Source organism: Gopherus flavomarginatus, chromosome 18 (genome assembly GCF_025201925.1).
Source record: "Gopherus flavomarginatus isolate rGopFla2 chromosome 18, rGopFla2.mat.asm, whole genome shotgun sequence".
Taxonomy (NCBI): Eukaryota; Metazoa; Chordata; order Testudines; family Testudinidae; genus Gopherus; species Gopherus flavomarginatus.
This window is the reverse complement of record NC_066634.1, coordinates 18,966,488-18,987,335: the sequence shown is the minus strand read 5'-3', so window position 1 is coordinate 18,987,335 and position 20,848 is coordinate 18,966,488. Positions and strand designations below refer to the sequence as shown.

Here is a 20,848-nt window from a genome sequence, read left to right as displayed (position 1 = left end):
CTGCCTGGCTCCTCTCTCAAGCTAAAGTCAAGCAACCAGTTAGGAGGGGCAATGGGGGAGAAAAAAGAAACACTAAAAGCCAAAGAAATGTCTGTCCCTGACCAAAGCAAAACCTCGCTCCCTCCTCCTCCTATGGGATACAAAAGGGATGGTACCAAAGCCCCCAGACTCATGACCCTCCGAAAAGGGAACATGACCATAAATTGTAAGGGGTGGGACCAGGGGCGGGACCAGGGGCATGAACTGAGCTGCCTTGATATTGGTCAGAGGATTTTTTATCTTTCTACCACCTATTTCAGATATTTTCCTTGATAGAGAATATTTTCCTCATATATTGTTGTCCCTACCTGTGACTCCAGTCTTCTAGTTTTGGTGTGATCATCAGCTACCTGAAACCCATCACCAACCTGTGATTAAATCCATTGAAAAGTCAATTCATTGCCTCGCTCTCTGGTCCTTGGAGCCTCCTATAAATTGCAAAAATGGATTTTTTTCAAAGTTGACTTGTAATTGACGTGAGTTGCAGTTGAGTTCTCAGCACTTCTGGAACTCAATTCTGAAATGTCTCAAGATGAGCATCCAGAAAATGAACATACTAATTAGTGGCCATGCATGAAAAAGTTGGGTTTCATTGACTTCACTCTGTGGCTGACATCATGGTAGAAGCCAGTTCCCCGGTGTGGCATTTGATTGCTTTAGCCGTGGGACCATCCTTTCTCCTCCTGCAATCCCCAGCCTCATTCTGTACACAAATTCTACAACAAATGAACCGGGGGTCCCATAGGTCATTCTCATTCTTTCCCCAAGTTTTGTGCAGCCTGTGCATTTAATCCAGCAGGGATCTTGGCCTGGATCTGCAAGAGCATTTAGGTGTTGCAATGCTGAGCATCACAGGAACACACTTTGATCCACAAAGCTTGAGTTAGGGCCCCAGACTCCACAGGGAGCGAGAGATGCCTTGGAATGCTGTTGGAGGCTTTCCCTCCCCTCTGGTTCTTGGCACACAGACAGAAGGCAAAGGGCCAGAAGTCTGCAGTGCAGGCAATGCAATGTGTACTGGGGATAGTTTCCAGCAAGCACATCTGTAACTCTGATGCCACAGAATCTTGTTTCCCAGTGTTCCCTTCAGGACCATCCCTAGCCATTAGGGTGCCCTATGCAGCCCCTGCATGAAGGGGCTTTACGGGGCCCCAGGCCTCCTCCCCCAGGGTCTGGGAGACAGGAGTTGGGGGTGGCACTTTTGGGGGCCCCACAGGCCCAGAGGATTAGCGGGGGGCTGGGAGCAGCTGACTCTGCTTCCCTGGCCCCAGGCCCCAGCTGTGTCGCTTGGGGGAGGGGGCTTGGGGGAAAGGATCGCCCCACACACACTCACTGGCAGAGGCGGGAAGTGGAGCAACCCAGCCCCAGCCCACTCTACTTTGCCAGCTCCCAGCTGCGGAGTTCTGCTTCCCACCGCCGGTGAGTGTGGGGGGCGTCCTTTCCCCAACCTCCCCACACGCACTGGCGGCGGGAAGTGGAACAACACGGCTGGGAGCTGGCGGAGTGGAGCAGGCTGGGGCCAGGTTGCTCCACTTCCTGCCACTGCCGGTGACTGTGGGGTCACTGGGGGACAAGGTGGAACAGGAGCAGTCTGGGAGGGAAGGGTAAGAGGTGGGGCGGAGGGAGTTGTCCGGGACCCCCCCACCCACCTAGGGACGTGCCCCTTGCTGTGGGTGCAGCCCATGGTGGGGCCAGCCGAGGGACAGAGCTGGTGCTGCCGCATATGCAGCATGCAGCTGCCTAGGGCACCATGAAATTTGGGGCAATTTGGTGCCCCAAATTTCACAGTGCCCTACACAGCTGCCTATGCCTAAGGACGGCCTTGGTCCCCTTCTCCCTACTCCTTAGCAAGCATAATTATACCTGAAATGCACATCCTCAGTCCCACCGCCGACAATTTATGGTCATGTTCCGTTTTGGGGGTTGTGAGTCTGGGGTCTTTGTCCCACCTCTTTTATATCCCATGGGAGGGGTAAGGAATGAGGTTGTGCTATGGTCAGGGACAGGCATTTCTTTGGCCTTTCAGTGTTTTATACCTTCCCTCCAAACCCCCTTTGCCCCTCCCCACTGGGTGCTTGACCTTGCCTTGAGATAAGAGTTGAGGCAATCTTAAAGTGTGCGCTTGTATATTATACTCCCACCATGTCCAGTAACACTTAGTTCCCATTATACTAACAAACCCATTTGGCTATGCAGAAGCAACACACACAGAGTCTTTATCCTTCGTTTGCACACGTTAGTATAAGATAGGAGAATATCAAAAATCAACCAGGCAAACAAGACCCAAAATTCTACCTCAGGCAAAGATACAGGCCTGAATCCTACATTGTCACTAACACTTCTAATGCTCTCTCCCACCTGACGTGGCTATTTCCAGGCTGCACAGTTCCCTGCCTACACTGGGAATTCCCCAGCAAAGTCAGACTGCTCAAGCACCCTGGTCTGCTTTTCCCCTCAGAGGCTATAAACCATGCAATTGCCACAGTTATGCTACGACGCAGCCCCTTCTAAGCAAGTACATTTCTTCTTAAGGTAAAAGTATTAGAGAGAAAATATGAAAACCTGAACTTCACTAAAGGCTCCAGCCCGTAAACAGTGTTTCAAGCCCAACCCCCCCCCACTCCACCTGCGTGGGGTTTTTTCTGTGGTGGTAAGTTCATAACAGCTGTTAGCTCAAAACAAGCAACCCCATGAATTTGAGTCACTCTTTTATCCGGTTTGGGCTGCTGAACTTGTCCTCATGTAATGAGTGATCAGCAGACAACGTGTTTCTCCTCAGGGTGCAGCTTCAGAAGGATGGGACCAGAGGTGGGTAATTTGCATTCCCATTCTCCCACATATTTCTTAGGAAAGCCACTCACTAGAACAGGGCTGGCCAAGCCAAGCCCGAGGAGGAGCCAGAATTTACTGAATTGCCAAAGAGCCACAGTAATATGTCAGCAGCCCCCTGGCATCAGCTCCCCCGCCATTCCCAGGCCTCCCACCCATTGGCAGCCCCACCAATCAGCGCCTCCCCCTCCCTCCCTGCACCTCCCAATCAGCTGTTTTGTGGCATGCAGGTGGTCTGAGGGGAAGTGGAGAGGAGTGAGGGCAGGCTCTGGGGAGAGGTGGAATGGGGGCAGGGCCTATGGCAGAGCCAGGGGTTGAGCAGTGAGCACCCCCTGGCACATTGGAAAGTTGGCGCCTGTAGCTCCAGCCCCGGAGTCGGTGCCTATACAAGGAGCCGCATATTAACTTCTGAAGAGATGCATGTGGCTCCAGAACTGCAGGTTGGCCACCCCGATCCAGAAGTTTAATCTTGTCTAGCCCATTGTTTTAAATGAGTCCCCTGAAGCTCATAACACTTCCCCCAGTTTCTGTTAGACCACAATCCCACAACACCACAAACATTTGCATTTTTAATACAACCAATTCCTAAAATACTTAAACTTCGTTCAACAAGGTTTGTCCAGCATATTGCAGGTAATTGCTACATCTGTCACAGCCAAGAGCAGATTTTAACACTGCCCACACTTTTGAATGTCATATTGTAAGGCAAGTGATTCTCTTCGGATTTGACTCCTTGGACCAAGCCCTTACAGAGGACCCTCTGGGAGTTGCCACGTTTTTTCTCGAACTTCATGGCCTGAGATCATTATCCTGGACAACACAACAGCAGCTGTAACATTTTCAAAAATCTGACTGTCTCTCAAGTTCAGCACCCTAACAAAATGAGCGAACCCTTCACAACTGTGTGTGTGTGTGTCAGTTCCTCGCTTGTGAGCCAGGCACAGTAAATATCTCCCAGGCTCTTGTGAAGAGAAATAATTTAAAGAAGCACTCAGCTACTATAAAGATGGGTACCAGAGAAGAGCCCAGGAGGAAATGAGCAATTCGGTGTTTGTTTGGCTAATGAGCAGTAAATACAGGAGACCACTCACTGAATCATATGCCCGTATAAAATATTGAACAATTACCCATTCAGCTAGCACCACCCAGCCAGTCCCCTGATGGAGGGAGACATACTGTGGAAAAATACTATGTGAGTATATAGTTAAAGATGGGAATCAAAATACACAAGTACAAGGAGACAGAGACAACCTTAATTCTGGTATTTCCCCTGACTTTGTCAACTGACCATTCTTTTAATGTAGTTTTTGTATGTAATCAGAGACACAAAAGAGAAATTTGACCTCAGTACTTACCACCTGCTTAACCCTGGTGAGACAATAACTGCAATAACTAGAGGGTCACACCTTGTTACTTACGCAGGCTGAGGTGAGGGCCCTTTGTCCGTCTCCCCAGTGCAAAGGTGCCAACTGAAGTGGGGGGTGCAGCTGGCTGGAGTTGGGGAATAGGGTCTGTTGGGTGGGGTGCTGGCCAGACTGCAGGGGCAAGAGGCTTCTGGCAGCATGAGTTCTACTAAAACCAGGCCCACAGCATGCTCATTGGGTGCTGCAAGCAGAGGAAGCCCTATGGTTCCCCTAAATCTAACCTCACCTCACCTGGATGTCACCGCCTCATGCCTGTACTGAGTGATGCTCCCCTGCCACAAGCCTGGGGGAGGTAACTGCCTCGCCCATGTGTCTAGAGCCTACAGAATCATACCGTTTAGATTGGCAGAAATCAGACTTTTCCAGTTTTCTGATTTTCATCAAAATCAACAGGATTCTGCCATTGATACTTAGAACAGTCTCTGAAATTCCAGAGTGAACTGGAGGCGGTTTTCAAAAGTGATCATGCTACAGCCAAGCTGAGTGCAAGGGCTCCCTTTGCTTGGCCAATTAGCTCTTATGTATGCAGAAAAAAGGGAATCTTAAGAAGGGATCTGAAGGACAAGCTGGGGTGGGGGTTGTTTGGTTTGGGTAGGGGAGCTGGTTTTAAACAGACTAATTAAGGGAGAGTGTGGGAACAAAATCAGTAAGTTACGAACGCAGAGGAACAGGCAAGGACTGTGTGTGTGAGTGTGTGAGAGCGAGCGACGGGGGTGGGGTTAAAGGTGAGCACAAGAAGCTTGAATCTCATGCAGAAAAGCGGGGAGAGCCAGCAGAGGGATTCAAGCAGGTTTGAGATGGTTAGAGTAATAGGCCAGGATGACTAAGGCATCTACACATTATACTACACTAATACAAGGAAATAATAATCTTAGCAGCAGAGTTTTGAACTGAGGTTTGTGGTCTGGAGGCAGAAATCAGTGGATGCAGTTCTCTGACCTGCATGACACAGGTCAGACTACATGATCATAATGGTCACATGTTGCCTTATCAGGGTTGGAAGGGACCTCAGGAGGTCATCTAGTCCAACCCCCTGCTCAAAGCAGGACCAATCCCCCAACTAAATCAGAATAAATGGCCGGGAGAACAATGTGGGTTTCAGGGAAGCGAGGGAGGAGGTTATAGGAGCCACACGGGACATGGTGAGGGCCCAGAGGAGAGAGTGAGAAGGATGGATGGAGATAAAAGGCAAGCTGTTACAGAGGAAACTCCAGCATGATTTAGGCACTACCTGGGTGTGTGAGGTGTGGGAAAAGTTACAGATGACACTCAAGTCGCAGGCCTGATGGTGGTGTACTGTACAGTGACAGAGAAAGGGAAAGAGGAGACTTTGGTTGTTAGGGTCCAAATCCTCAAAGGTATTTAGGGTCCTAATTTCCATTGCAATCAATGGACGTTAAGGAACCTGAGTATCACTGAGGATCTGGGCCTAGGATAGCAGCGAGACATCCAGGAGGAAGATACATAGGACTGGAAGGGACCTCCTGAGTCATCATGTCCAGTCTTCTGCTACTGCAGGCTACCACATCACATAATCAAGTGAAGCTTCTCTGTCAGGAAATCGAACCCTGTCTCCCGCATAACAGGCAGGGATACTCACCACTATGCTAAAGGAAGGCACGATCAAGGAGGATACAGAGACAGATGGAGATGTAAGACTGGACAAATAAGGTTGAGTCATCGGTGTAAATATGGTAATTGAAGCCAGGTGAGTGGAGGAGATGACCAAGAAAGGGTGTAGAGGGAGAAGACGAGAAGGCCAAGGACACCGCCCGGTGTAACCCCTCCTAGAAGTAGGCGGCAGTGAAGAAAATGGCAGAACTAGAGCTGACAGGGTATTTATCAGTACCACTGAGCCTGTATTAGCTTCACAAATGATAAAACACCATTTATCATTTGCTGAGAAACCTTTCACTGAGAAATCACTGCTTTAAATTCCATCCTGGGGAGAGAGGACTGGAAATGACCATCTGACAACCGCTCCATGTTAGGGGACATACCCACATGACAGTTAGTCCCCTTAATAGTTTCGCTGACCAGATGGGGCATGGAGACGCTTCAGAAAAAAGAACCCACACATTCCATGCTTAGAGCTGTTTACTTACATCAGCTATGGGACAGGCACTGTCCTTGGCCTTCAGACACGCGCTGGCCATACTACTCTGAAAGTGTTACCCTAAAGCACAGACCTTACAGCGCATCCACTGCACTTATTTCTTGGGATTAGCTCCAGCCACATGATAATGTTAACAGCAATTCTATTAAGCAGTAGTTGCATGAGACCTTTGTGCATGCTGGGAGTGGTGTTCCCTGAGATCTTGGTCATTAATTCGCTTGGAAATAGGTGGGCAGTATTGTCATTATCAAAACTACAAAGACCCTTCAGGGCTAAAGCAGCTCCATTTGATATTCCACATCCCCTCCTTGTGACAAGCCAGTACCCATCAGTAATCAACCAACCCAGCACTCCAAGCTGCTAGCGGAGCGGGGTAGCTCAGGTCCCCTAGTTCCAAGAGTAGGGGTAGGTTATGCAGGAGGCAGCTCCATCTGGATATCAGGCAGCAGGTTGCAGCTGGTGACGATGTCCATCTTGTCAGCCACAGCTTGCAAGTCATCCAGAACGAGGCGGATATTGTGCGAGGCATTGATGATGCCGCTCTGCGAGTTGCTGAGCTGTGCGGTGATGGTGCCGAGTTCCTTGGTGGCCATTTGATACACCTGTTTGATGGTGCTGCTGACATCATAGCACAAGCGGGCGTTGCTCTCAATCAGCTTCTGCTGCAGCAAGGTGCTGTAGCGCCCCTGGTGCTGGATACGAAGGGCGGGTTTCTCTTCTACTCCCACAGGAGACCTTGGCTCCTCCTTCCTGATAACAATCAGGGGAGGCAGGTCCAGGTCGACTAGCTTAGACTTGACTTTGTGCTCACTTGGGCTCCCTTCATCTTCATCATCTGTCTCAGATGCTTCCCCGAGGACTTTCACACCAGAGAGGCTGGGAAAGGAGGCCTGGGGAACAGATGACAGATAAACTTCTTCATCGGAATCGGTCTCCGAGGCTTCTCCTTCAACCACTGCTTTGTACTGGGGCGCTGCCATCCTTGGGCTTCAGCCACCTAAAGAAACAAAAGCAGTTCAGTCACGGCAGCAGAAGGGACGCTGAGACAATGGAGAAGAGCTTGGGACAGCTCAGATGGTCGATGGGTCCCAGGAGCCCGGAAGAAGCTGGCAAATGGTTGTGACGTTCCAGGGGGGAGCAGCGAGGTGGGCTGTTAGCTGAAGTGCTACGTGCCAGCAACAGCCAGCCCAACAGCCGCTGGATGGCAGGTACCCAGCCAGAAGAGAGGTGGTGAATGATCCCAAGTGGAGGACAATACAGTAACAGGATAGGGAGACCACCAGCCCATGGCATGACGGACATCAGCACAGGACAGACTATGGCCATTTGCAAAGTCCCAGAAGCCTGTCATTCGTCTCTCAGGGAGACCCCACACACTCTTCCCACAAACCTCCTTTCCACCTCTCCCCCAGAGCCTCCTCCCCAGCCCCTCTCCCAGAAAGCACCCTGCTCCCCCTACAGTCTTCTACCCTAACCCTCTCAACCCAGCCCCCTACTCATCCACCTATAGAGCACCCCTGCTTCCCCACAGTGCCCCCACACTTCCCTCCACATCCACAACATTCCCAGAGCATCCCCTCATCCCACCGCTCCCGCACGAGCATCTCCGTTACCCCCAGAGCGCCCCCGCTCCCTTCTCCCAGAGTCCTCCCTCATCCTGCCCATCCCCCTAGAGCACCCCAACTCCCTTCCCCCAGAGCATCCCTGCTCCCCTCCCCGAATCCTCCCTCATCCCAGCCATCCCCCTAGAGCACCCCGACTCCCTTCCCCCCACTCACCCCCCATTCTCCCCTCCCCCAGTCCTCCCTCATCCCACCCATCCCCCTAGAGCACCCCGACTCCCTTCCCCCAGAGCACCCCTGCTCCCCTCCCCGAGTCCTTACTCATCCCACCCATCCCCCTAGAGCACCCCGACTCCCTTCCCCCCACTCACCTCCCATTCTCCCCTCCCCCAGTCCTCCCTCATCCCACCCATCCCCCTAGAGCACCCCGACTCCCTTCCCCCCACTCACCCCCCACTCTCCCCTCCCCCAGAGTCCCCCACTCATCCCACCCATCCCCCCAGAGCGCCCCCCACTCCTCCCCGAGGCCCCCCCAGACCCCTCAAACAGCCCCCACGCTCCGAGCCACCAGCCCCGCCCCCACCCGCTTCTCTTCGCTAGCCGCTACCGCGGAGGCGGAACAGGAACGGCACGGACCGAGTCCAGGTCACATGATCCCGTAGCAGGCAGGTCACGTGATCAGTCACATGGTGTCCAATCCCGGAAGTCGCTACTGCGGCTATGGCTGACTCGCCGCTGTTCCAGGCGCTGCACATGGAGATGGCGCATGCGCTGTGTGGGGAGGGGGTGAGAGGGGGCGCTGGGCAGGGTACAATGCTCCGTGTCGGGGGGCGAGCCGCTGGGCTGCGGCGGGGCGCGCGGCGAGGGGCGGGGCTCCGTGCCGGGGGCGGGGCTCTGTGCCAGAGGCTGGGTGAGGGGCGGGGCTCTGTACTTGGGAGCGTGGCTCTGTGCCAGCTTCAGAGCAGTGTGGGCGGGGCTCTGTGCCAGCCTCTAGAGCAGAGCAGGGTGGGGCTCTGTGCCAGTGTTTAGAGCAGTACAGGGTGGGGCTCTGTGCTAGTGTGCAATGCAGGGTGGGACTCTGTGCCAGAGGCTGGGGGCAGTGCAGGGTGTTGCTCTGTGCCAGCATTTAGAGCAGTGTGGGGCGGGGCTCTGTGCCAGAGGTTGGGTGCGGGGTAGGGCAGGGCTCTGCTGGGGGTGGGGCTCTGTGCCAGCGTTCAGTGAAGTACAGGGTGGGGCTCTGTGCTGGGGGCGGGGCTCTGTGCCAGCATTCAGTGCAGTACAGGGTGGGGCTCTGTGCCAGCATTCAGTGCAGTACAGGGTGGGGCTCTGTGCTGGGGGAGGGGCTCTGTGCCAGCATTCAGTGCAGTACAGGGTGGGGCTCTGTGCTGGGGGAGAGGTTCTGGGCCAGGGGCTGGGTGCAGTTCTCTGGCCTGTGCTACATGAGAGGTTACACTACATTAGGGTGACCAAATCACCACACTAAAATATGGGGACACATTGGGGTGCCATCAGCTCCGCCCACAGTCCACCCCTGCTCCTCTCAGGCTGTGCCCCAGGTCCCACCCCCTCCCCACTTGACCTTCCTACCGCACCCTTCCTCATCCCCTGGCCTGCTGCTGGCTTGCTGCGTCCCTCCTCCGTCCCCCACCCACCGCTCACCTTCCCACCCACTGCTCGCCTCTTCACGCCCCCACCCGCCACTCACCCCTACGGTGCCATCTTCCCCTCTGCTGGGTGGGTGGTTGTCCACCCTCCGCCTCTTCCCGCCCTTGCACCCTCACACCACCACCCCCATTCCATCCCCTTCCCCCAAGTCCCCGCCCCTGCCCTGCCTGTTCTCCTCCTCGTCCCCTGAGCACCCGGCATACCCGCTCATCCTCCCCCCCCCTCCTGGAAAGCGCTAAGCACTGCCAAACAGCTGTTAGGCAGCAAGAAGCCCTAGAGGGCGGGAGGAGCAGGGATGTGGGGCATTTGGGGGTGGGCGGGAGAAGGAGGCAAGGAAGGGAGAACTAGACTGCAATTTTTCCCCATGGGTGATCCAGCCCTGGAGCACCCACGGGGTCAGTGCCTACCTCCCGCTTGCCTCCTTACCTGAATATTGGGACAAATGGTGTCCCGATCGTACGTTGATCAGGACGTGGGACAAAGGGTTAAATATCAGAACAGTTCTGATTTTATTGGGACATCTGATCACCCTACACTACATGATCACATTGGTCCCTTCTGGCCTTGGAGTCAATGAATTGATGAAACTTCAGAGGGAGCATCAGGTTCCCCCTACCCCACCCCAATACACCATACCCCACTCTTCAGCGTCAGCTTCACCATGCTGCATCTTGCCCTGATGCTCCCAGGTCAGAGACCTACTCCCACCCTTCTGAAGCATGGAGGGGCTGCTAGGCCAGGCTAATCCCAGCGCCAGACAAATGGCTTACGTGCACTGACCCCATTCTGAGCCTTTTCATCTGTGGTGTTTGACAGGAACAGGAGAAAGGTCTTGGTGCCCTGGAGGGAGTGGGTTTCCGAGTGGGCCAAGGACTCTCGGAGAGGTGAGTGCAGAGTACCAGAGCACAGGTGGGGCTGGGTGGGAGATTCATGGAGTGAAGGTGGAGGACGAAGCTTAACATGGTGGACAGATCAGCAGGAGCGACTCCCAGTACAAAGCGGTCCCTGTGAACTAGGAGTGAATCAGAGTCTGAAATGGAGCCCTAGGAGCACCAGGGAGGGAAGGCCCCAGGAGGGGCTGGGACATGGCAGAAGTCCTGAAGCTGGATTCACTTCTAATTTTGGCACCGTTTGCTCTGGGCTCTCCTTGCTTGGGCTGTCTGCCCTCCTGCAGTTCCTCCTGCAGAGTGAGCTGGTGAGTCTGTTGGCTTTAAGAGCCTGAAGCTCATTGACTCAAATAGACACAGAAAGTGAATGATGTTTAGGCTCCTAAGTGACTTAATTGTTTTTGAAAATGTTTAGCCCTTCTGTTTCTGTGCTGTTGAGCCGTTAAGTGAAAAGCACTTCCAAACGCCGGAGAGGCTTCAATCCCCCTTGCATGTGCTGAAGGAGCTCCCAGCTCCCTTCCCAGGCAGGGATCGAAGCCCAATAAATCCAGCTTCCCTTCTAATACATCTAGTGCTTAATCTCTTTTGACAAGATACAAGGAAAACAGGAAATGAGCCCCGGGTGTCTGCGAGTTATCCCGTCAGCATTGCTTTGACCGGTGACTCAGCTCCAGGTTTTCTCTAGTCCCGCTGCCTGATACTGTAGGATCCATTCAAAGAGACAATTACCAAACACTGTGATTTCCCCCTTCTGCTGAAGGTTGACAAAGGAGATGCCATCATTCAAGGATGAGCTGGATGTCCTGAAATTCCTCTGCAAGGATCTGTGGATAACCGTCTTCAAGAAGCAGGTGGATAATCTGCGCACCAACCATCAGGTAAGAGCTGAGAGGCTTTCTCGTGCTCCCAGGAAGACTGGATGCTCTCCCACAGTTTTGTCTTGACCTTTGCAGGCTGTTCTCTAGCTATCTCAGTGTCCCTGCTGCACGATGCAGATGGGTGAGAAGAGAAGCCTTAATTCTCCCCAAAGTACTTCTTGCTCCGTAGTTTGTTCCAAGAGAAGGACTAGGCTGCTGCCTCAGGTAGTATCAAGAGGTCTGAGCAAACATTTGAGTCTGACGTGGCTGAGGGGTGTGAGGCACAACCACAGCCTTATTTCCAGAACAGAGCCTCTCAGCTGAGGACCCTCCACTAAGAATGCCCAGCCCCGGAGTTCCACCCTATTGTCCCCGTTGTCCTGGGGAGAGAGGTGGTCACTGAGGTTGGCAGGTCCTAGCCCATTAGAGCTCGGAGATTCGTACAAAGACCATGAAGTGTATCCAGAACTGGACCAGCATGTTCTGGGAGTCCTGTGCCTGTCCCTGCTCTGGAACTGACCTGACTTAGATTCCGAGGTGCCTCAGAGACAGCGAGTGCACTGACCAAGGGGCAGCTGGAGTACTCCCCCCGCAAAGCAGCAGTGCGAGGAAGTGCCCTTCCTGCTGTGCTAGGATTGGGGGCTTGGCATTGCGTGAGCCTGTGGCGGTCAGTGATGGATTTCTAGGCAATTGCTGATGGTCTCATGTGCTGTGCAGGGGGCACCCGGGTACATGCTGCTCACACAGTCCGACTCTTGGTTTAATTTCTAATGGGCCTAGTATTTGCGGCTCTGAGGCCCAGCCATCTTGACTTATTTTGACTCCCAAACCCACAGATCTCTCATTCCCACAGGGAACCTACATGCTGCAGGACAATCAATTCCTCCTCCTAAGCCAGCTGTCCAATGGGAAGCAGTACCTGGAGGAGGCACCCAAGGTAAGCCCAGCGTGGGGACATCCTCCAGTAGAAACATCTCCTCCTTGTTTGTTGGCACCACAGGAAAGGCTGCACTGTGACCTCTGTTATCATGGCTAAAACCCTCCTCGGTGTTTAGATCCCCAATATAAAACCCAACAGATTAAATTCCTCCAAAGCAGTCATGGACATGCTGTCTAGCAAGCCAAGCTGGAAGCTGAATCTGAACCAGATAGGCCTTGTGGCTGCTTTTCCCCTGTGACTGACTGCCCCCCTCAAGCTCAGATAGCCCATATTAGGTTGTAAGTTCTTTGGTGCAGGGACCAGGCCTTTCTACTTCATCTGGGGGGCCTCAGCATACCTTGGATGTTCTAAAATAATGAACACAGCTGCATGGACTGTGACTGGCCTGCTTTCAGGTGCTCTGGGTTCCAGGTCCTCTGGTGAAGTCCATCACTGTTGTGCTTTGAACTTGGAGCTGGTGTAACTCTTGAAAGCCCATGTAAGAACTAACGGGATGCTTGGATGTGTTAATGGCATGGTGCATGAACTGCCCCTTGGGGCAGGCTAGCCCCCAGCCACTCCCCTTCTGCCTGAGGCCCTGCCCCATCTCTGCCAGAGCCTAGAGCACCCCCGCCATGGCCACTGGCTCCACAGGCCGCCTGAGTGCCCCCAACCCTAGAATAACGAATGGGCGGCCCAGAGCACCAGGCGGGCGGCCTCAGCGGCCCCCAGCCCCAGAAGTGCCAGGCGGGCGGGCGGCCTCAGCGGCCCCCAGCCCCGGAAGTGCTGGGCGGGCAGCCCCCAGTGCCAGACGGGCGACCTCCAGCCCGAGAGAGCCAGGCGGGCGGTCCCAGCGGCCCCCAGCCCCAGAGTGCCAGGCAGGCAGCCCCCAGCCCCAACGCGCTGGGCAGTGCAAGCACTGGCCCCAGTCACTCCGAGTCCCAGCCACAGGCTGGCCCGCCCCCGCCCGAGCCACAAGGGAAGAGCGGGAACTGGAAACAGGCAGGAGGAGGTCTGGGGGCGAAGCATGGGCAGGGTCACTCTGGGCTGTTTAGGGAGGCTCAGCCTCCTCTGGCCTATGATACCCGCCGCCCATGGTTAACGGGAGTAGTGAGTAGGAGCAGGAGGGTGATTTTTCCCTTTGCAGAACATTGATGAGACCAGTACTGAGATACTGCCTCCAATTCTGGGGTCCACTTTTTAAAAAGGATGTTGGAAAAATTGGAGCGGGTGCAGGGAAGAGCTACCGGAATGATTGGGAAGAAACTAAAGAGTTCAGTCTCTTTCGTTAATCCAAAAGACAGTTACGGTTACACGTGGAAGAGATTTCTGGTTTTTATATCTAGCCCAGTGAGTTAGAACAAGTTCCAGTTACTGGAAGCTGAAATTAGATAAACTCAGAGTAGGAATAAGGCACAAATTTTTAACAGTCAGAGTAACTAACCGCTGGGAGAATTCACCTAAGGGTAGTGCGGATTCTCTACCACTTGGAGTCTTGAAATTAAAATGGGACATTTTACAAAGATCTTCTCAGCCATAAGTTACGGGCTTGATGCAGGAATCAGCGGGGGAGGTTATCTGGCCTGTATTATGTAAGAGATCCGAGCAGATGATCTTAACTGTTATTTGTGGTCTTATAATATATGGGTGAAATCCTGGGCCCACTGAAGTCAATGGTAGGAACCCCCCACTGAGATGGGCAAGCCAGGATTTCACCAGAGGAGTTCATGACTGTCAGGATAATTCCCTAATTCCTGAGGACCCTCCCAACCCTGATATTCTATGATTCCATTGGTTACCCGCTGGAGCAGTCTCCTCTCTTGGTGTTCACACTTCAACTGCTAGAAGAGGGCTTCATCCTTCCCGACTGAACTAACCTCGTTATCTCCAGCCTGATTCTTGCTTACATATATATACCTGCCTCTGGAAATTTCCACTGCATGCATCCAACGGAGTGGGTATTCACCCACGAGAGCTCATGCTCCAATACGTCTGTTAGTCTATAAGGTGCCACAGGACTCTTTGCTGCTTTTACAGATTCAGACTAACATGGCTACCCCTCTGGTACTTGACAAATAGAGAGAGTCACTCCCAGGCTAGCTAGTGACTCCTAGCTCGATCCTTCTCTGTCTAGGGTAAGTATTGCTGCTCCAGAAGGCCCCCCGGGGGAGAACTGACCGGCTTTCTGCCTTCCCTGTAGTTTCTTGCCTTTACATGTGGCCTTGTGAAAGGAGCTCTCTCCAACCTGGGCTTTGACAGCACTGTGACTGCCGAGGTGGCGGTGATGCCGTCCAGTAAGTAGTTAGCCTCTGCATGGGGAGAGGGAGCTGAGATCCAGTAGGATGCAAGCCAGGGCACCTTAGTCTGTAGTGGATATACCCCTCCCCCATCCCTGCTCTAGGGAAGAAGGGAGTGGCCCCAGCGAGCACCCTACTCCCTACTTCCCTGCCTGTCAGAGCCCTGGGGAGCCATGGGTCCCAGTGTGATGTGCTGGGCGTTGCCCAGATGTTCCAGCCAGCTGATGTGTGTTCTGTGGCTCTGAGTGGAACAAGGAAGACAGACAGTCTGAGTCCAGTTCTTGGCAACAGGGTAGCCCTTGTCACAAAGCTATCATCACCATTAGCCCCAGCTGTCTCCCCTGGCCGATGGCCTCTGGAGAGGGGCCCAGGATGGAGCAGGCCAGGCAGGCTGGAATCCTTTCTTGGAGAGGCCCTAGAGGCTGAGGCATGTGGAGGAAGGTGCCCTGCTGCCGCTTGTGTAGTACAGAAGGGTGTGCCAGAGGGGCCAACCTTCTCCCTGCCCAATATTCACTTCTGAAAGGGACCCCTCCTAGCTAGTGCTCAGTGAGGAGGTGTCTGGGGATGTGTCAGGGAAAGAGAGGCCCAGGGAGTCGGATTTGGGCTCTTGGTTCAGTATTTGGTGGGGTCGCATGGATGAAGCCAGGACAGTGATTTCCCAGGCAGAGGTGTCTCAGCCATGAGATCTCTCTAAACCAGCCCCTTTTCATGGCCATTGCCATGGTCATAGGTGTCGACTTCTGCTCCCACCAGTAGGAGCTTGACCCTCATCTACCCCCTGCCCCACCCCGACTCCACCGCTTCCATGAGGCCCTGTCCTGCCCCCAATCCAACCTCTTCCCCAAAGTCCCTGCCCCAACTCTGCCCCCTCCCATCTTCCCCAAATCCCCACCCCAGCCCCTCCTCTTCCCCGCCACCTTCCCGCTCCTCCCCACACCCAGAGCGGCCAAACAGCTGTTTGTCGGCGGCCAGGCGGGAAGCAAAGGGAGGTTGTTGGAGGAGCGAGGAAGCAGCATGCTCAGAGGAGGAGGAGGTGGGGCATGGGGGAGCTTGGCTGCCAGTGGGTGCGGAGCACCCACTAAATTTTCCCCTTGGGTGCACCAGCCTTGGAGCATCCACGGAGTCGGCGCCTATGGCCATGGCAGCATTTCCCTTTTTATGTGTCCTCCCCTTCGCGAAGGGCCTGCATTGCACACTCAGTGCTTTCTCTTTCTGCCAGGTAAATTTCAAGTGGTGATTCAGAAATCCTGACCTGGTGCTGGCAGCTGGGAACGGGTGGAAGAGAGACAGTGGAGCAAGCTGCAGCCCTGTTTCAGTGGAGCTGGTTTCTGCTTTCTGGGTACCAGGATGTCATAGGTTTGCAATAAAGTGTTTTTGATTTCCATTCGTCTCTGCTGATCTCCTGAGTAACCAGCCAGCTTCTGTCAGATGTGGGGCTGGCCTGGCAGCCTAATGCTGGTGTTCTACTGCTACCACGTGGAAGTGAATGAGCTCGAGCTGCAGGGTTGTGAAGAATATCCCTCCCTGTCCGAGGTTCAGTAGCAGAAAAGGGGTGCCTGTGACCTGAGGCTTTGGGAGTGATTCTCTGGGTGAACAGGGATTCATAGACTCTAGTACTGAAAGGGACCTCTAGAGGTCATCGAGTCCAGTCCCCTGCCCTCATGGCAGGACCAAATACTGTCTAGACCATCCCTGATAGACATTTATCTAGCCTACTCTTAAATATCTCCAGAGATGGAGATTCCGCAACCTCCCTAGGCAATCTATTCCAGTGTTTAACCACCCTGACAGTTAGGAACTTTTTCCTAATGTCCAACCGAAACCTCCCTTGCTGCAATTTAAGCCCATCGCTTCTTGTTCTATCCTTAGAGGCTAAGGTGAACAAGTTTTCTCTCTCCTCCTTATGACACCCTTTTAGATACCTGAAAACTGCTATCATGTCCCCTCTCAGTCTTCTCTTTTCCAAACTAAACAAATCCAATTCTTTCAAACTTCCTTCATAGATCATGTTCTCAAGACCTTTAATCATTTTTGTTTCTCTTCTCTGGACCCTCTCCAATTTCTCCACATCTTTCTTGAAATGCGGTGCCCAGAACTGGACACAATATTCCAGCTGAGGCCTAACCAGCGCAGAGTAGAGCGGAAGAATGACTTCTCATGTCTTGCTCACAACACACCTGTTGGAGGATAGATGGGAGGTGGAACCATTTGTTCCTTTGTGATAGTGGGAGTGGCTCCATGATCAGGGGTTTGGCTCTTCCAGCCTGTGAGTTCTTGCTGGCCTTTGATTCTTGCTGCTTGCAGCCTGTGGGAGGGAGAGGGACACAGAAAAATAGTGGGTGCTCAGCACCCACCAGAGCTGTTTGGTGGCGCCACAGATCAGCTGTTTGGGAGGAGCTTGGGGGAGGACGGAGAGCAGCAGGCAGGCAGGGGCCTTGGGGAAGGGGTCAGAGTGGAGACAGGAAGAGGCAGAGTGAGGGCGGGGCCTCGGGGAAGGGGGCAGAGCAGGGGTGGGAAGAGGCAGAGCTGGGGGAAGAAGAGTCAGAACAAGGGCGGGGCCTCAGTGTGGGGACAGGACCTCAGGGCGGACTGGGGGTGAAGTGCTCCCGAGGGAAAATAAGTCAGTGCCTCTGCTCCAGGCCCAGCAGTCAGGGCTCCAATTCACATGGAGTATGGCCTGCAGGGACTGCAGCACCACTGTAGCGAGAGTGAAAGGCAGCCCTAAGTACCCTTGTCAGACGCCAGTGGCAGCCCTTGGCTCTCCCACTGCTCCTTGTAGGGGAAATACCTTACGTGTGTTCTCTCTGGAGCTCTCTGCTGGGACAGCTTGTCAGCATCTGCAGGCCCTGAGCGGTGGAGGTCCGTGTGTGGGCACAGTGGGCACCAGCAGACATGGGCAGCTCTGCCAGGTGCCAAGCATGGCTACAGCCCCAGGTAATTCCCTGTCCTAGGTGCTGCCTCTTGCCTGATTCCTCCACTGACACACCCTGGCCTCAGTGATGCCACACCTCCAGTGAGGTACGGAGTGTGAACCGCAATGAATCCACAGAGACACAAGAGGCAGCGGAGCAGAAGAGAGAGATTGTCAGGAGCCCATGCAGGGCAGCCACACAAAGGGCTTGTTGATAAAACGTGCTGTTCTGAGCTGGTCAGAGCACGGCATTGCTCTGCGCCCCCTTTGCTGTCTCTGAGCTCCATGCCCACTCCTTCTCTTGCTTTCTCCACCCATCAGAGTCCAGGCCGTGGGATCTGATGAAAGCCCCAGCTTGGCACACGTTCCTAAGAGCCATTTGCATCCAAAAATGGTAATCTGAGAGTTTGAGCTTTCTGTATATCATGGATGTATTGCAATATTGGTCTAAAATGAATCACTAGTAGCAATTTAAGTCCCTCACAGGACTGGGCCACTAGGACATTTTTTTGCATCTTTAGTGTGGCCCAGTGGCATCTGTCAGAGCTTCCCAAATAATGACAGGAAACGAAGAAGTCAGCAGACATTTGTCGCGGCTCCAAAGTATGAAAAAGGGGCCAGAGCCCACGTGTGAGGGATTATACCCCATAACATTCCACAGCTCCTGTTCACGAGCAGAAAACTTAGTTAACACAGAGCTAAAGTTGCCTGTGGCTCATTCATACCCTTCCAGAATACTCAGTCCAGCTACACTCAAACTTCTGAAAACCAGGAAATACAAAGTAAAGATCCAGCCCTAATTTAGATACCTTTTTTTGGTGAGATTACAAGTCTGATTGATAGAGAGCGCCATGTTGATGTGGTACACTTAGACTTCTGTAAGGCATTTGACTGGGTATGACTGTGACATCCTGTACCTTGGGGGAGCATCCTGTAACCCCATATTCCTCATTTGCATATAATTGTGATCTTACATATAAAGCAGGCCTTATAAGGTATCGGGGAGAGGTTATGATCTGCAGAAAGGCATTTTTCTATCTGTATATGTAGATCATTAATGTGTATGAAGTTATGAGATTGTGTTGTAAGGTTGTCACTAAAGCAGGCTGCAAGTTGGGGAATCAGCCAGATATTAGCTCCCCAGAGGCAACAGCAAGGAAAGTAACCAATGCGCAGGCAGGGTGTCAAATAACCATCAACAGCTATTGTCCAGCAAGGGAGCTACAATACAATGACTCACCTGCGTGCAGGGCTGGCGCTTCCATTTAGGCGACATAGGCGATTGCCTAGGGCGCCAGGATTTGGGAGGACGGCATTTTGCGGCCCTCGGCGGCAATTCGGCGGCGGGGGGTCCTTCCACGCTCCGGGACCCAGCGCTGAAGTGCCCCGAAGACCGGGAGCGCGGAAGGACCCCCCCCGCCACCAAATTGCCGCCGACCGGGAGCGCAGAAGGACCCCCGCCTAGGGCACCAGAAACCCTGGCGCCGCTCCTGCCTGCATGAGGCCACACCAGGGGAATTGCCCAATCTTGCCAGGAGACTCAGCAATGCCCCCAGACATGCCTGGACTTGTGTTCTACAAGCACATGAACGCGGGGCCCAGGCTAGGCCCTTCTCCTGCCCTCACCTACGCTGCAAGCAACCAAGACGCTGCGAAGAAAAGACTCCAACAGAGGAGATTGGCCCAGGTTTAAGGAACAAACCCGTATATTAAGAACTGCAATATTCAACAGGGTGAGAAAAATGCCTTAATCTAGATGTTGCCCAGTCTAATAGAATTGAGAATTTAGAAAAATATGCACTGTAATTATTGACAATACTGCTTAGAAGGTATAGCATACATTCAGGTGTGCACACCCTCGGTCACAAAGATACTGGGCAGTAAAGAGGGAACCAGGTGTGGTTAATATTGTTTTCACTGTTGGTATTTTATGAATTGAGAATGTTTGTGATTAAAAGGTATACATACCTTCGGTCATAGCAGGGCTGAGAAACAGACTGCTGGGGGTAATAATTGGAGGTGGGTATACCCCTGATTGTGGTATGGTCAGGCAGTAGGAGGAGGACTTAGAGATCCTCGCTCCAAACTGAAAAATCCTAGGTGCGTACGCCCTCAGCCGTAGCAAGACTGAGCACAAGAGGAGAACTTAGTGTTTCTCACTCTGATCCCTAGGAGGAGTTATTATATTTGGTGTATAAACCCCCAGTCATAGAGGTGCCAGGCCATAAGGGGGAGGATTAGAGTCCTCGCTCCTACCCATGTGTTGGGGAAAAATTGCATAGGTAAAAACACCCTTAGTCATAGCAGGATTGAACCCAAAAGGTAGGGGGCTTAGCGTTTCCCCTTCCTGCTCTGTCAGGCAGAGTTCTTTTTAGCGAGTAGAGACTTTTGTGTTTTGTAAGTCCCAGCACAAGCATGGGCACAGAAAAGTTATAAAGGTAAAAGGTAAAATGTTCCAGGGCCACCTGGCAGGGGGGAGGGGCAGGTGGGGCAATTTGCCCTGGGCCCCGCAGGATCCCCCACGAGAGTTTTTCAGGGCCCCTAGAGCAGGGTCCTTGACTTGGTCTGGGGGCCCTGGAAAACTCTTGCAGGGCCAGGGCCCCCGTAGCTCCTTCTGCTCCGAGTCTTCAGTGGCAGTTCGGTCACGGGGGGTCCTTCCACTCCGGAACCCACCACCGAAGTGCCCCGAAGACCCGCGGCGGGGGGTCCTTCCGCCCCGGGACCCGCCACCTATGTGCCGGGTCATTGGTGGCAATTCGGCGGCGGGGGCCCCCCGCTGCCAAAGACCCCAGGCCCCCTGAATCCTCTGGGCGGCCCTGAAATGTTCAGGCGGTATTTTCTATGTGAGACACAACTCTGAAGAATATAGGAGTGAGGGCAAATAGTAGTAACACCTGTGTAGGAAATGTTTGAAAGGAAGCAATCCAAAGATGCTACTTTGTTCAAGAGATTACTCCTTTTCAACAGATCTTGCTCTGTTAAACCAAACACTGAAAAATATAGGAGTTCAGGCACTGTGGTATTTTTTTGTTTGTTTGTGAGTGATATCATGGTAATTTCACAGTTTTAAAAAATATGTTTAAGGACAGGGACCAGAAGAGGTGGGGGATAGTTAAGGAGCCCACCCTCCTTGCTAAATTGGTAGTGGAACAAAGCCTGTGTCCATAAAAAGGGACAGTTCAGCGAGGAAAACAGGATTGGGCCCAGACAAGCAGGCAGGCAACAGATAAAAAAAAATTGAAAAATAGATTGGAAGCCCTAAGGGCATAGGGGCAGGAGTAAGAAAAAAAGGAATTTCAAATCCCTGGAACAATACTTGGAATGGTGAAATCTGAGTTGATG

General features: G+C 53.1%; 2 protein-coding genes across 5 annotated transcripts; one reads left to right on the top strand and one right to left on the bottom strand.

Annotated features, from left to right (window-relative positions):
- Nucleotides 1-6,371: 6,371 nt before the first annotated feature.
- BLOC1S3 (biogenesis of lysosomal organelles complex 1 subunit 3) lies at nucleotides 6,372-8,673 on the bottom strand. Of its 3 annotated transcripts, none has more exons than XM_050927909.1 (2): nucleotides 8,607-8,673; nucleotides 6,372-7,405 (listed from the first exon to the last, which is right to left on the bottom strand). In XM_050927909.1, exon 2 carries the CDS (start codon nucleotides 7,386-7,388, stop codon nucleotides 6,819-6,821), a length of 570 nt encoding a protein of 189 aa, XP_050783866.1. In that variant the 5' UTR covers nucleotides 7,389-7,405; nucleotides 8,607-8,673; the 3' UTR covers nucleotides 6,372-6,818. The 3 variants fall into 3 exon arrangements, with proteins under 3 accessions (XP_050783866.1, XP_050783864.1, XP_050783865.1); XM_050927907.1 differs by having other exon boundaries at nucleotides 8,554-8,626; XM_050927908.1 differs by having other exon boundaries at nucleotides 8,578-8,626.
- On the top strand, nucleotides 8,643-15,979 carry TRAPPC6A (trafficking protein particle complex subunit 6A). Of its 2 annotated transcripts, XM_050927914.1 has the most exons (6): nucleotides 8,643-8,756; nucleotides 10,452-10,519; nucleotides 11,283-11,400; nucleotides 12,233-12,316; nucleotides 14,499-14,592; nucleotides 15,815-15,979. In XM_050927914.1, the coding sequence occupies exons 1-6, from the start codon at nucleotides 8,691-8,693 to the stop codon at nucleotides 15,844-15,846; spliced, it is 462 nt and encodes a 153-aa protein (XP_050783871.1). In that variant the 5' UTR covers nucleotides 8,643-8,690; the 3' UTR covers nucleotides 15,847-15,979. The 2 variants fall into 2 exon arrangements, with proteins under 2 accessions (XP_050783871.1, XP_050783872.1); XM_050927915.1 differs by lacking the exon at nucleotides 15,815-15,979 and having other exon boundaries at nucleotides 14,433-14,530.
- Nucleotides 15,980-20,848: the final 4,869 nt, after the last annotated feature.

Excerpts from the sequence above, each read along its gene's own strand:
- BLOC1S3 (XM_050927909.1), bottom strand. The coding sequence starts at position 7,388 with ATGGCAGCGCCCCAGTACAAAGCAGTGGTTGAAGGAGAAGCCTCGGAG.
- TRAPPC6A (XM_050927914.1), top strand. The coding sequence starts at position 8,691 with ATGGCTGACTCGCCGCTGTTCCAGGCGCTGCACATGGAGATGGCGCAT. Across the intron at positions 12,317-14,498 it reads ACCTGGAGGAGGCACCCAAG|TTTCTTGCCTTTACATGTGG; the intron begins GTAAGCCCAGCG and ends CCTTCCCTGTAG. Across the intron at positions 14,593-15,814 it reads GGTGGCGGTGATGCCGTCCA|GTAAATTTCAAGTGGTGATT; the intron begins GTAAGTAGTTAG and ends TCTTTCTGCCAG.